We start from the raw sequence: 14,965 nt of genomic DNA on the forward strand, positions 1-14,965 counted from the left end.
GTACTTATGTCTTATTATGTTTAATTGAGGGGGTTTCACTAATTAAGTTTGGGATGTGGGTTTGTGCAAAAGTCTTAAAAGTCAATCGGATTTTACTCATAATATTTTCCATTTGAGGTGATTGCATATTTCCCCTATAAATAATTGTATGTAGGAAAAGAACAATTGGGTGCCCAAGCCATCGAAATATATGATTTGTCTCTTATATGGGCCGGGTCAGGTTATTTAGGCCCATTTAAAATAGTCATTGGGCTTTAGACATTCATATAGTGACTTCTAATATAATTTAAATATTTAATATAAAATTAAATAAATAATGAAATGAAAAATAAAAAAATGATGAAAGCAAACCAAACGGTAGGCGTTAACACCCATGTCATCAGTCTCTCTCCTCAAAAGCTCAAACGTCGCCCCACCCCCACCCCACCCTTTTTAATACAAGACAAACCCAGAACAAGTGGTGTCAAACGTTAAACCCACCTCCCATCTCCACGTTATGCGCGTGTACGCCACTCTCTAGATCTGTCCGTTCGTTTCTTCGCATCGACGGTCGGTGTGCCGAGCGTGGTTATGTGAGAGTGGAGTTTATTAGAGCATTTTTAGCACGTATAATTGCCAACGAGGTGGTCGGAATACGTATCTGCTGCTTCTTTTTCTACTTTGAGCAGTGTGTAAATCTTGGTGGTCCTCTCAATTTATTGCATCCCACTTGGAGATTATTAATAACCCAATTTTAATCACATTTTAATTATTTTCCAATTTTCTTTTTTACTAACCAAGAAATCTTTAGCTTAGATGCATTGAGTAAACCTACACTTTCGTATAATAATACGTAAACCATATCAGATATATGAACCACTATCGGTTAATCATGTGTGAAAATCCAAACCCAACTACTGCTGACAACGCGATTCGAACTTGGGCCAGTTGACACAAACTCTCTTGTTCTAATTGCTAATAAATAAGAGTATTCTGGTCTAACAATATTTAATTTCTTAAAATTCTTATACATTTATTGAAATTCTTAAGATTTGTGCAAACGATAGAGAATAAACAATACATGGAGTGTATAAAAACTTAAAAACTAAGTAATAACAATAATAAATAAAATAAATAGAGAAATAATATTTAATGAGCTATTATTCAAGTAATTAACTTCTTTTTAATAAAGCTCTCATTGAATTGGGCTAAATAATTGGACCCTAATTTAGCTAGGTCCATCATTATGATTAGGCCATGAAAAGTCATTACAAGAAAATTGTTGGTCATTACTTAGTAATATTTTGGGTAAATTACACCCACACCCTTGAGGTATACTTAAATAACTTTAAGGTCCCTATGGTATCAATAATTATACTCACCCCTTGAAACATAGTTTGAAATTCTAATGGGATAATGCATTGGATAATTTATTCCGAAAGAGTTCTAACGGAGTATTACTTTTAGCTAGTGGTAACTACAATATAGAGTTAGGGGGTGACATGGCTCCCCCACCATTTCTTAAATCACCCAAAGCTCTTTGTTGCCTCCACCGCTTCCTGAAACTAATAGTTCATTAAAACTCTATCGGAATAATGTATCCAATGCATTATCCCTTTAGAGTTCCTAACAATGTTTCAGGGGGTGAATGTAATTATCGATACTATATGGACCTTAAAATTATTTAAACGTACATAAGGGGTGTGGGTCTAATATACCCTAATATTTATTACAAATTCACAAAATATATTATTTCTATTTAATTAATACACAATCTAAATTGCTTCATCTACTCTGCGCATCAGCCTTCACTCCCAAAAAAAAAAACTCAATTAATAAAAACCCCTCCATTGCTGTGTTGGCTCCCCAATCCTCATTTTCTCTCTCTTCAGTACCAGAGAGAGAGAGAGAGAAAGTATAAGAAGATATGATCCTAAGCCCAAAGATTCAATCTTTCGAGCTTTACATTCTTGTCCTAAATTAAAAAGACAATGAGCAAACCTCTCCAAAATCCAATCTTTGACGCGCTTTTCTGCGACGAGGAGGAGCGTTTCGATGACGACGATGAAGAAGAAGCGCGTGGCGATTTCAACGAGATTCGCGAAAATCCCATTGATTCTCTGTTCGAGCACGACCTTTTCTGGGAGGACGAAGAGATTACCACACTACTATCCAAAGAAAAAACGCAACCCGGTGCAATAAATTCCGACATCCCTTTCAATACAGCGCGAAACGACGCCGTTTCATGGGTTCTTCGGGTGGTCACGCGCCACGGGTTCGCCGCCGCCACCGCCGCTTTGGCCGTGAACTATTTCGACAGGTTTATTACAAGCATCTTCTTTCAGAGAGATAAGCCATGGATGGGTCAATTAGCAGCTGTGGCCTGTGTTTCTGTAGCTGCAAAAATGGAGGAGACCCAAGTTCCTCTCTTACTAGACCTTCAAGTACGATGATGTTTCTTTTTTTTCGATTCGATCCCTTTTCGTGAATTTTAATGTTTTTCCGAATTTTAATTTGATTTTTTTGTTTTTTAGGTAGAGGAATCGAAGTACGTGTTCGAAGGAAGAACGGTTCAAAGAATGGAGCTTTTGGTGCTTTCAACCCTCCAATGGAGAATGAATCTTGTGACTCCAATCTCTTTCGTTGACCACATTGTAAGAAGATTTGACTTTTTCACTAATCTACATTTCAATTTTTTTCGGAGGTGCGAGCGTGTGCTTATCTCGATTCTCACCGGTACGTAGATCTCTAGCTATATAGCATCTTTGTTTTGCCGATGATTCTTAGTTTGATTAATTGAACTCTAATTCCATCGAAAAAAAATCAGATTGTAGGCTTGTGCATTATCTCCCTTCGGTTATTGCCGGCTCGATTATGAAATATGTTATCGGGGAGTTTGAGCATTGTGATGAATTGGGTTACCTAAATCAACTTATGAGTGCCCTTCGAACTACCGAGGTTAGCTTAATCTCGATTACATACGATTTTGTTTAGAAATTAAGATGGGATTAAGAAGTAAAGAATCTTGATTATATGAATTTTATTATTACAGGAAAAAATTGAAGATTGCTATAAACTAATAATGGAGTTGATGGATCATGATGATTATGATTATGGCGATAAGTTTTGCCACAAGCGTAAAAGCGGGGCCTACGTCCCGAGCAGCCCGAGCGGAGTTGTGGACGCGTATTTCAGCTCGGATAGCTCGAATGACTCTTGGGAGGTTGCATCGTCGATGACATCATCATCGTCATCGTTATGGCCCGAGCCTTTGTTTAAGAGGAGCAGAGCTCATTGATTCATTTGATATTGGAATTCGGTACTTCGTAATCGATCTTTTTTGATATGTTTTTTATTTTTATTTTTTTGGGTTAGGATCATGATTAAGTGAAATTTTTGCGGTGTATAAAACTGCGTTTAATTGGCTTCGGATCATGATTAAGTGATTTTTTTGCGGTGGATAAACTGCGTTTAACTGGATTAAACTTCTTTGATTATGGATGGAGAGTGAGATTAGTGGTGTTTCTTCATTGAGTAGCATACATAGGCATTTATGGTCTCTATATATATATATATATATATATATATATATATATATATATATATATATATATATATATAGGGGTGAAAGTCGGATGGATCGGATCGGAATTAGCCTTTTCGGAAAATTTCCAAAAAATTTCGGAAGTACAAAATCAATTCCAATTCCAATTCCAAAATTTTCGGAATCTAAAAATTCATTCCAATTCCAAAAGGACCGGAAATTTCGGAATTTCGGAAAAAAATCGGAAATCACATAAGCTTTAAAATTTCAAAACTTAGCCGAAATTTTCTAAAATGATCATAATTTTTCGAAAATAAGAGCATCTACGTCGATAAAAGTAAAACTAATAACTACTAAATTTCATTTCAAAAAAATAAATAAAAATAAACACATCATAATATCCAATAAAACTTCTAACAACACTTCACTATGTCAAAATCCTAAAACAAAACTTCTAGGTGCATTTTCCGGAAAATAAGTATTGTATAATATATACTATTTATAGGTGTATTTTTCGGAAAAAAATCGGAATTTTTCGGAATTAATTTCGGAATTAAATCGGATCGGAAATCGGAAATTCCAAATTTATTTTATATAATTCCAATTCCAATCCAAAAAAATCGGAAAAATTCGGAAATCGGAATTTCGGAAGTCGGAATGAAAAAATTGTTCCAAAATCGGAACTCTTCGGATTGGAACCGGCGGAAATTGGAAAATCCGTTCCAACTTGCACCCCTATATATATATATATATATATATATATATATATATATATATATATATATATATATATATATATATATATATATATATATATATATATATATATATGTTCAAGACAACATTTTAATGTGGGAACTATGTTTTGTTCATTTGCATACTCTAAATAAATAATGGCTATAGTATACATAGGTTTGATTAAACATGAATAGTTTAAGGACAATTAGTGAATATAGAAATGTTTTCAATGTAGTATTACAGGTTGGCTTAATAGATTGCTATTATTATTATTATTATTTATTTATTTTTATTTATTTTTTATTTTATTTATATAATGTTTGGTTGGATTGTAATGTGGAGCAATGCCGGGACAGATTGTCTGTCAGTGGGATTCAAAGTTGCGGTTTCATAGACTTTTTGCATAACCTAAAACTTCAATTAATTGCATTTTTAATCAAGACTTTTAGCATGTGAACATTTGGATATGATTTTTTAATCTTTATATTGTATTACATTTCACTAATTCACTGTAACAAATTTGGTTTGAGTTTTAATAATATTGTTTCAACTTCAACTTCAAATATGATTTTGAACGTTTTTTAGGTCTTTGAGTTAGCTTTCTTATCCAATTGAATTATCAAGATTTTGATATCGGGTGAAAAAGATATACATGAATGAATGAACATTGCTCACCAGTGTGATGTTTTGAGTTATCTAAATTTTAAAATATAACTCGTTCATGCATAACTTTGTCATTCGATATTCAGTCTAGTTGATTCAAGTTGGATTACAAAGCTATTTTAAAGCGCTAAAGCTTTCATGTTTTGAATTATGCCAAAGTCAAACTATAAAATGGTCGACACAGTGTTCGAATTCAAAACGATATTAGCAATATTGAAACGATATTTGACATTTCAGTGCACTAGTTGGTGGTTTATCTATGCACAAATTAAAACAAAATACATTTCAAATTAAAGTCAGCACATAAAATTAATCTCAAATATAATGAAATCAAGACAATTCTCTATCTAAACAATTTTTTTTTAATCAAACATCCATCGACAAATTATAGATACAAATTTTCTACAATCAAGATCCGTTTATCATCATCGCTACACTAATGACCGTAACAATACGGTGAAGATGGAAACCTCTCGAGTTCTTGAAGAACCTCTTTCATCGAAGGTCTCTTTTGCGGCACGTGAGACACACAACCGTACCCTAATTTCAGCATCGCAAGCAAGGCATCCTCGTTCCCCTCCACCTCAGCACGGATTGCCACGTCAGCCATCCTCAGCACTTTCCCCATGTCCTCGTCATCCGCTGACGTGGACGATCCGACCGCCGAAGCGGGACCGGCTTCATCAGACACGATGACTTTTCCGGTCAACAACTCGAGCAAGACCACGCCGAATGAGAAAACATCCCACTTAGGGCTCGGCCTGAGACTCCGGAGAGACTCGGGCGCGTGATAAGGCGATATGCATAGCGCACTCTGGGTCGACCCGGTTGAGTAATCGTGGAAGCTTTCATGCGAAGCGGTGGATCTCTTGCTACCGAAGTACCGGGTCGACCCGCCCGCTTTCGAGCTATGGTCGCCGGTCATGAGCCTTTCGAGCCCGAAATCTCCTATTTTGGGCTCCATATCCAGGCCAAGTAGAATGTTGGTGGGCTTTAAGTTTCCATGCACGTGCTTCTTTTCATGGATGTAACACAGCCCACGTGCCACGCCTTTTGCTATCTTGAGCCGCATTTCCCATGTTAAATGACAAGGTGATGAAGTGCCACCAGCTTTCCCTGCAAATTTCACACCCATAGTGCGCATGTTAGTATGTCTAATGCAATCTTAGATCAATTTCTTTTTTTTTTTCTCAACACACTTTCCCTAAATAAAAATATATTTGTTAAACTTTTCAATAATGATTCTAAATTATATACTAAAAATATACATTTATTGAAAAAACATATTATTTTATTTTTCAAATTCCTTTTCTAAAATATGTTTTCCCCAACAACTTCAAATTAATTGTATGATTTGACTGTTACAATATCTTCGGTACCCAAAATATAAACAAATATTATATATATATATATATCATGAAATTAAATGTCCCTATCCATGCAGAAGACTCATACAAGATGACATTTGACTTATATGATAATACACACATGCTATTTATTCTCAATGGGTCGAAGTTAAAGAAATAAATCCATGGGCTACAAGACAAGGTTGACTTGTATGCATTATCAAACCCTACAAATATAGACTAACAGATAAATAATACTCCATCCGTTCCCTATTAAGTATCGTTGTTGGCTTTGCACAAGGATTAAGAAGTTGAATAAATGTATCTTGATTTTAGGTAATATATATTATAAAGACTAAAATAACCTTTATTATTTAATGATGTGATAAGAGAGAGTTAATACTTCTAGTTGAATTACTAAGGTTAAAACAGGAAAAAATGCATTTAATGCAGTATTGGAAATCTAAAGTGACAGATAATATGGAATGAAAATATTTTAAAAAAGAGACAATTATTGTGGAACATGGAGTAATAAACAACAAAATAGAAACATCATAACTCAAATTAATTAATTATATTATAAATCATGTGTTAAAATTAAATTAAGGAAACTTACTGTTACGGCAATTGGCAAGGCTGCCATTGGGAACAAAATCATAGATAATTAATTTCTCTTCACTCCCCCAGTAGAAGCCACGTATCCGTATCAAATTCGGGTGGACCAATTTGGCGATGACCCGGACCCGGTTCTGGAAATCCCTGAACCGGTCCGCCCCATTTTCGCCGATCCGCCGAACCGCTAGGGCGGTTCCGTCTTCAAGAACCGTTTTGTACATTATGCTTGAACCGGACGCCCCTAAAATGTAGGCCGACGCTTTGAGCAGAGTTTCTAATTCGAGTTCTTTTTCTCCGTCCATGGTTACGAGGGCCCCACTTTTCTGCTCTTGGGGTTTGTGCTTTTCGTCGGAGTTCGTGGATTCCGAGGTTGTTGACTCTTCGTCGTCTGCCACGTGTCTTTGTCTCTTCAGACAGGTCCAGTAAACGTACACGAAGACCAAAGACAGGATTCCGAGTCCGGCGATGTCTCCGGCGACGATTCCCAGGATTGCTCCGGTTCTCAGCCCGGTTGATCTCTTTCCTTGAGGGGGTGGCGTTGTTGTTGGTATGACGGCTATCGCCGGAGGAGAGTTTGTTGCGGTGGCGTTAGGCGGAGTTGCGACGGAGGAATGAACCGGACACGGGTTTGTCAGCGGTTCGCCGCATAATTCCGGGTTGCCGGAGTACGACGTCGTTTGTTGGTTGGCGAAGAGATCGGTCGCCGGAATTTGGCCTGTGAGATTGTTGAACGAGAGATCTACGGTGGCGTTCGTGGGGATTTTACTTGCGAACTCCGGCGGGATTTCTCCGGCGAGTCTGTTGAAGGAGACGTTCAAGTACTCGAGATTAACGCCGCCGAAGTCCGGGGGCAATGTCCCGTTGATCAAATTGGAAGATAGATCCAAAACTCGAACCGAATTAAACCCGCCGGGAATCGAACCGGAAAAATAATTACTCTTCAACGAAACATCAGTCAAATTCCGAAGCAATGCCAAATTCACCGGCAGGTTTCCGACCAAAGAATTGCCGGAAAGATTAAGAACACGAAGATTTTGCAGATTTCCGACAAGCTCCGGGAGCCCGCCGGCAAGCAAATTGTCGGAGAAATCAAGAACCCGAAGCTCAAAAGCGCCGAATATAGAAAAAGGAATCGAACCATTTAACGAGTTGTTAGAGAGATTAATGCTTCGGAGGTTTTCGAGCATGCCAATAGTTGCCGGGATTGAGCCTGAAAGCCCGCAATTCGGGAGCGACAGGCTCGTCACCCAGAAATCGGCGGCGGCGGCGGCGGCGGCGCCGCCGGAGAACGGAGTCTCGCACGAGACTCCGTTCCACGAGCACGGCGACTCGTCGTTGTAATTCCAGGTCTGCAAAACTCCGTAGGGATCGTTTGTAATGCTGAATTTGAAGGACAATAGAAGAAGCCCGTCATTGTTGAGCCCGAAAGAGCGGGCCCGAAAGAGGAGAAGTGATGCGAGGATTATCCGCCGCCATGAATGTAGGAGATGAAGCTTTTTCGTGCTCATGGTTTCTTAGAGTGATGCCGCATTTCTGGTTCTAGAGAGAGAGAGAGAGAATGTATATATTAATAGTTGACTGAGATTTTATTTTGTGATATATACAAAGGGACCATGTGAGGGGAACTTAGGTGCTAGAATAAATGAATAGTAGGGGTGAAATTGGAATAAAATTTCCGAATTTCACTACTTCCGATATGGATTTTATTTTTATTTTTAGAAACTTAGATGGAGGTAAAAACAACAAAAAAAGAAAATGAAGAAAGAACGAGACTCCGATTTCTGATATGACAATTTTAGAAAATTATACTTACAACCTATGCAGCACGAAAACGGAAACGGCGATACGGGGCGACAAACACCGGGAAAAGACATGTCCCTAAAACGGTGACACATGAGCTTGGGGGAAACGTATAAATATTAAAAGTATTAGGGTATATTTATAAATATGATATATATATAAGTTTTTGTATATTTCATACAGTATATTCAAAATAAATTTTACAATAAACTATTAATTTGCAATTGATCATTGAATCTTGTGAATAATTACGGAAATAACAAAAGTATTTAAAAATTTGTTATTCAAACATGTTTTTTATGTTTTTAGAAATTGTAAAATAGCCAATAAGGTGTCCGACATGTGTCATTCGAGTGTTGGACACGAAAAGTGTCCAAAACGCGAAAACGTTAAAAAGTTGAAGTTCACGCTACGTAGCTTATAACATCTATATTGTTATTTATTTTACTTATAGGTGAAAAAAAAAAACTTGCGGATTTTAGAGTTTTTATTCTAATTTCAGAAATTCAACTTTGGTTTTTCTTTTTTCATTTTTTATTGAAATTAGAATTAGTATTTTTATTTTCAAAAAATAAAAGATAAAAAAATGATGGTGCAAAAAAACTGAACTTCAAATACCTTTTATATTATTTTGAAATATGTCGCTTTAATTAATTTATTTTATATTAATCTCATTTTAAAGTTTTAATGATGCATTAAATATATTTTTCTTTCAATTTTATTCTTAATAAATCAACTTTATCAAGCAATAATTCTTTCTTACCCCTTTTTTAAATAGCAAAGGTTATATAAAGAGGAGAATATGTTGGCCTACAATAGTAAATACAGCTTTAGGAGTTGTCTCAAGCTTAATGATTGGGATTAGGGCAGGTAATTAGTTGTTGATCTTGGATTAAAAGAGGAAAATAAAAATAAAGAAAGTCTAATCAAAGTATAAAACCAATTAAAAATTAGAAAATAAATAAATTGGATTTAAAGAAAGAACAAATGAAAAAAAATGAGATTTCAATTTCAGAAGTTAGTTAGTGAAGAGAAAAAGGTGACACAACTAAGACAATTTAGTATATCCAGATCAGATTAGCTATCTCCAGTCAAATACAGTGATTAAATGTTTATTAAAATTTAAAACCAAATAGGACCATAGCTATTATTAGCTGTACTGGTTTGAGAATTGATCTAATTTGACCCTAAATCGACGGATCATGTTTATTCACACTTCAATTTTAATTGCTATTTCCAGGCACATTTGCCTCGTACCAGAAACCTAAGTACAAGTATCCAATTTAAATATAGTACACAAAACACACCTTCTCTATAAATCCTCTGATAATGACTTTTTAACAGTGAAAATGTAATATATCGATAAATCAATGAATAATAAAGTTATAGTTCAATACTATTATTCATGGAATTAGAAATTTATAGTAACTCCAATTTATTAAATTGAATATTTATATTATTATTATATAAAAGTAATAAAGGTTGAGACAATCAAAGAAATCCTAACATCTTTTTACTTATTATTTTTAATTTTTTTATGTGAATCCTTTCGGCCTCAATCTTCTATTTTTTAGTTTTTTTTTCTTTAATTATTCAACAAAATCTTTGGCTCTATATTTTCATAGCAAATCGGATAGCAGATGATTATGAAATCATAATCTACTACCAAAAAATGATTTTTTTCCCTTCTTCTAATTGTACTTTCTTATTAATAGCATTAAACCAACGTAAAATCCTTAATCAATGATCAGAAAGACAAATTAATGTATTCTACATCGATACATTTTTTTCCTAAAATTCGAGAAATTTAATGTTTGAATTTTTTATTTTATTGTCGATATTTATATATGTAAGACGGTAATAATAATAAATAAATAAAACCCACGAGCTTCCTCTTGAACTATTACAAAGTGAACACAATTTTGTCTATTACAATTGCTATTGTCGTGTGTGTAAATATTTTGTTTTTCAATTTTGAAATGTTATTACGTACATCGCACGGGAAGAAATAATAGTTCAATTAATTTGGATTAGAGAAAAGCAAAATTGACCTAATAAAAAAGGAGTAAAAAGAAGGGGAAAAGAAAAAACAGAATCATCTCTTTAGATAAAAAGGTTAAAAACCAAAAAAATTGGCATATGGAATCTAATTCTTGGGCATCGAATGAAGAATAATATCATAAATAAAAGATGCTCAAACGCATTTATTTTTTTACTTTCAATCTTCTAAATAGGTTGGGGGTGGGGATAACACGAATTTATTTCATAAATAGTTTTTTTGTCCTTTTTTACTATTGATTCAGAATTATTAATTGCGGTGATACAGTTTATATATTATTAGATGATTTATTTAATTGTTTCTTTTGAAAATTACTAGTCGATACTTGGAGCTAAAATTCAGTTTAGAAAAGCTCTAATATATCGCTAAACCTTTATAAATTTACAACTAACACTACTAAAATGCTCATTGTGGATGTTTGTAAAATATGTTGGAGCTCGTTCGAGTTGAAGCTAAGTATGAGCCCGAAATGATCAACTGGATGGAGCATACAGTTAAGATCGCATGCACAATACGTGGAGATGTTGAGGTGGCATAAGTTGGTTGTCTAACGACTTGGAGAATCCAACTCATGAAGATTCTTCTGACGTGGGAACACTTAGTAAAGAGTGTATATATATATGAAAAAAAGTTGCGTATCTTTAAAGAGTTAGGTTTAATGTTGAGTAGATAATTGAGAGCAATATGAAAATTGATAAAATATAATAAATTTGAAGATGATAGTTCAACTGTAGAGCATTGTTTTTAAAGTGAAACTCTTAAAGCGACAATGATGTTAGATAATTTTCATTGACCTGTTTCAAAGCTATACTCCATGTCAAAATAATTCAAGGATGAGATTCAAGGTGACATCAACTCAGTGAGAAAGAAAAGGCGATAAAATCATATTTTTATTGAGAACTCATAGATTAATAAGTGTATTTTTAATTAAATTGTCGAGGTTCTACTATATATGTATTTAGGATACCAAATATAAATTTAATTACATATTTATGGGAAAAAAAAAAAAAAAAAAACACTAATGGATCGGACCAAAGTTTCAAATGTAATCGATCTAGGAGCGAATTGGTAAGGAGAAAAGCATAAGCCCAAACCGGGTGGGCCAACTCTCTACGTGGACACTTTATACTTCAAGCCCAATACTTTCAATTATTTATTTTTAATTTTTTTTATAATAAAAGTTTGGCTTTGTAGATTGACCTTCAACCGAACTCAAGTGAAATGCTTTTTGGGGTTATAACTTTGCTATTTTGCAGTTCCTATCCCATAAGCACTTCTCTCATTACAAACCCTCTCTCCTCAACTCCCCTCTCAAAACCGAAACATTTATAAATAAAGAATTCAAAAAATTCGAATTCAAGCAAAAATAAGTTAAATTCATCGAAATTTTAAGGTATCTTCAACTCCTAAAAGTTTTTGTTACATTGGGTAGGAAATTTCATGTTAAACAGCCCTACAAATCGATTTGTAGGGCTGTTTATTTCCAAAATTGCTTTCGGTGAATGCCCAAACCGGGCGTTCACTAGCATTTTTCACGTCCGGTTTGGGCGTGAAAAATACTGGTGAACTCCCGGTTTGGGCGCCCGATCTGCGCGTTCAGATACAAGTAGCATTAGGTTTGAACTACAAATAGCAATTTTTCAACCGTAAAGAGTATGTCCCCAAACTCAAACGGAATAAAACTATTTGACCTAACACTAATCTCTTCACTCTGATACTACTCGAGCAATGCCCTTACATCTTGCAATATAATTGTCAATAGGTTATACATTTAGCGTTAAAGAGAAGAGAAATCCCTCGAAGGAAAAATTACGGACAATCTATCGAAACAAAGAAAGATAGGGGCGAAGGGTATCGGAGCAGGTGGAAAAGCATGCATACATATTCCATCGCTCTACGACTACACCTAAAGATATGAAGACTAAAACAAAGTTCACAGTAGTGCAACTAAAAAAAGTTTACATTACGCTATTCGACTGTCTCTTCTAACTTCACATCAATATTTATGTAGTTTCAACAATATAAAAAAAAAATTATGGGAATGAATAAATTTAATTATTTCCCGTTCAAACCATTTTTACTAAAACTCCAATATTTTTTCGGGAAAATTCGATAAAAACCACATGTTGAAAAACTGATAAATTAATTAACTTTCAAATGAGATCTTGGTAAGAGATTGCTATTAACAAGATTTAAAAGATTTTGATAATTAATTCAAAGTATATAATATTAAAATCAATTTATTTTAGAAATACTAAAAGAGTAAAAAATTAGTTGGAAGATGACAAAATTAGACCGGGCGTGGCCCACAAAACAACCGACCCATTGATGTATTTGACCCGGGAAAAATCATTGCAACAAGACGATTCGTTGGCCGGTTTTCCCATTGACCACATATATTTATTTTTATTTTATTTTTAATTTGGATCAAGGATTGTGAGATGTGGATTATAAATTTATATACCTTGTATTAGTATTTTCATAGAATTTATTTTATGATAAATATTAAGTTACTAAATATAATGAAAAATATTTCTTTAAATCTATTCTATTTTTTTTTTGTTTCATAATATGTTTTTTTTAATGTTTGCAAATATACAACATGTTTTTTATAATAAAAAAAAATGGCTATATATTACACATATCTAATATATATTTGTGTAATTGTGTGTAAATTAAAAGGAAAAACCACATAATATATTTTCACCAAATATAGCATTTAAAACATTCTATTACATAAGCCCAAAGTATTAAAAAAAAAATTGGTAATAAAAGAACATGCGGTCAATCATATATGTGCGCTGGTAAACCTACACTCTTGTATAACAGCATGCAAACCATACGAGAGACGTAAACCACACTAGACTAACCATGTATGATAAGCCCGACGTAATGACCATTGACAAAAAAATTCGAACTTCGATCAATTGACACTAATTCACCTGGTCTAATCGCTAGATAATTCCTTGCGACATACCAAAATATTAAATTGCTCCAAAAAAAATCAAACTTCAATCACTTAACATTAATTCACCTGGTCCAACCGCTAGACTATCACTCCAATCGCTAGACCATCGGTTGCGACGTACCAAAATATTAACTTATTATAATGAGTGGTGGACGACCTTTTAAAGCAAAGACCACATACTTCAAAAAAGAATATAACCTAATTAATGAGACCAACTTAGCCAACTTGCCCTCAATTAAGAAATTTCAAAAGAAAAAGGCAAGAAACAACTTGCTATATGTTAGATTTGCTTTTTAATTTACAATACTTTATGCAAAGTTCAAACTATATAACCATTATAACTAATATATTATATTATAAATGCATGTTATTATTAATGTAGCTTTGAGCAAACATCATACAACATTGTATTATTAATATTATTTCACCATCATCTAGCCTCTTTATATATTCATGTGTACTCAACAATTATTGACCGAGACTAAAATTAGTAAACACACATAATTAAGTATGCATTCAACTCCTAAAACTATAAATAATATAAAAAATGTTTTTTGCCAAGGAAATAAAATAATACACAGGAAGTATAAATTTAAAACTATAAACGCAAATTACAGCCACTTACTGTGGTATAGTTAAATTACGAAAAAAATCTTATTGTTTGGGTAATTACAATCACCCCTCAGCTATGTATTGTTTCACAGAAAAACTCTTCATTCAGTAGGTAAATTTGATAATGTAAGGGTGGACGTGTAAGAAAATACAAAGTTGAAGGATAACTGTAATTACTCAAACAAAAGGGTTTTTTTTTTTGTAATTTGCCCTTACCCTCAAGTGTGGATGTAATTACCAATTCATAATTTGACCTTTTCTAAGGGTGTTGGCCGTAATTTTCCCTATTTATTTTTGGTGGAATAGCTAAAACATAAAATCAAAAGCATATTCCATTATTTTAGTATGGGATTATTTTTTTCATTTACTTTTATTTTCCCTCTAATTTTCTATATACATAAAGGAGTTAGTTGATTGGGCAAACACCATATGATATCATGTGTATGTATCTATACCATAAAACAATGGCTTCTTATGTCTGGTGGTTTGGGGGTATTTAAGGTGGATTATGACACTTTTGAATTAAAGATTGGCTTTAAACATTGTGCCACTACTTTTACATCACTAAGCAAAAATATTACCAAAATAATATGGATATTCCTATTACCTATATAAAGTTTAAATTTTGTAATATTTTTTAC

At 33.8% G+C, this 14,965-nt stretch overlaps 2 protein-coding genes across 2 annotated transcripts; one reads left to right on the forward strand and one right to left on the reverse strand.

The window, feature by feature from the left end:
• Positions 1 to 1,829: 1,829 nt before the first annotated feature.
• On the forward strand, positions 1,830 to 3,476 carry LOC105961111 (cyclin-D3-2). Its single transcript, XM_012985352.2, has 4 exons — positions 1,830 to 2,423; positions 2,514 to 2,715; positions 2,807 to 2,937; positions 3,032 to 3,476. Exons 1-4 carry the CDS (start codon positions 1,971 to 1,973, stop codon positions 3,275 to 3,277), a joined length of 1,032 nt encoding a protein of 343 aa, XP_012840806.2. The 5' UTR covers positions 1,830 to 1,970; the 3' UTR covers positions 3,278 to 3,476.
• A 1,790-nt stretch (positions 3,477 to 5,266) lies between these two features.
• Positions 5,267 to 8,500, reverse strand: LOC105961080 (putative LRR receptor-like serine/threonine-protein kinase At4g37250). Its single transcript, XM_012985318.2, has 2 exons — positions 6,887 to 8,500; positions 5,267 to 6,040 (listed from the first exon to the last, which is right to left on the reverse strand). Exons 1-2 carry the CDS (start codon positions 8,391 to 8,393, stop codon positions 5,361 to 5,363), a joined length of 2,187 nt encoding a protein of 728 aa, XP_012840772.2. The 5' UTR covers positions 8,394 to 8,500; the 3' UTR covers positions 5,267 to 5,360.
• Between the last annotated feature and the right edge of the window lie 6,465 nt (positions 8,501 to 14,965).

This window comes from Erythranthe guttata, chromosome 12 (genome assembly GCF_056151865.1).
Source record: "Erythranthe guttata isolate IM_541 chromosome 12, IM_541, whole genome shotgun sequence".
In the NCBI taxonomy this organism is placed as follows: domain Eukaryota; kingdom Viridiplantae; phylum Streptophyta; class Magnoliopsida; order Lamiales; family Phrymaceae; genus Erythranthe; species Erythranthe guttata.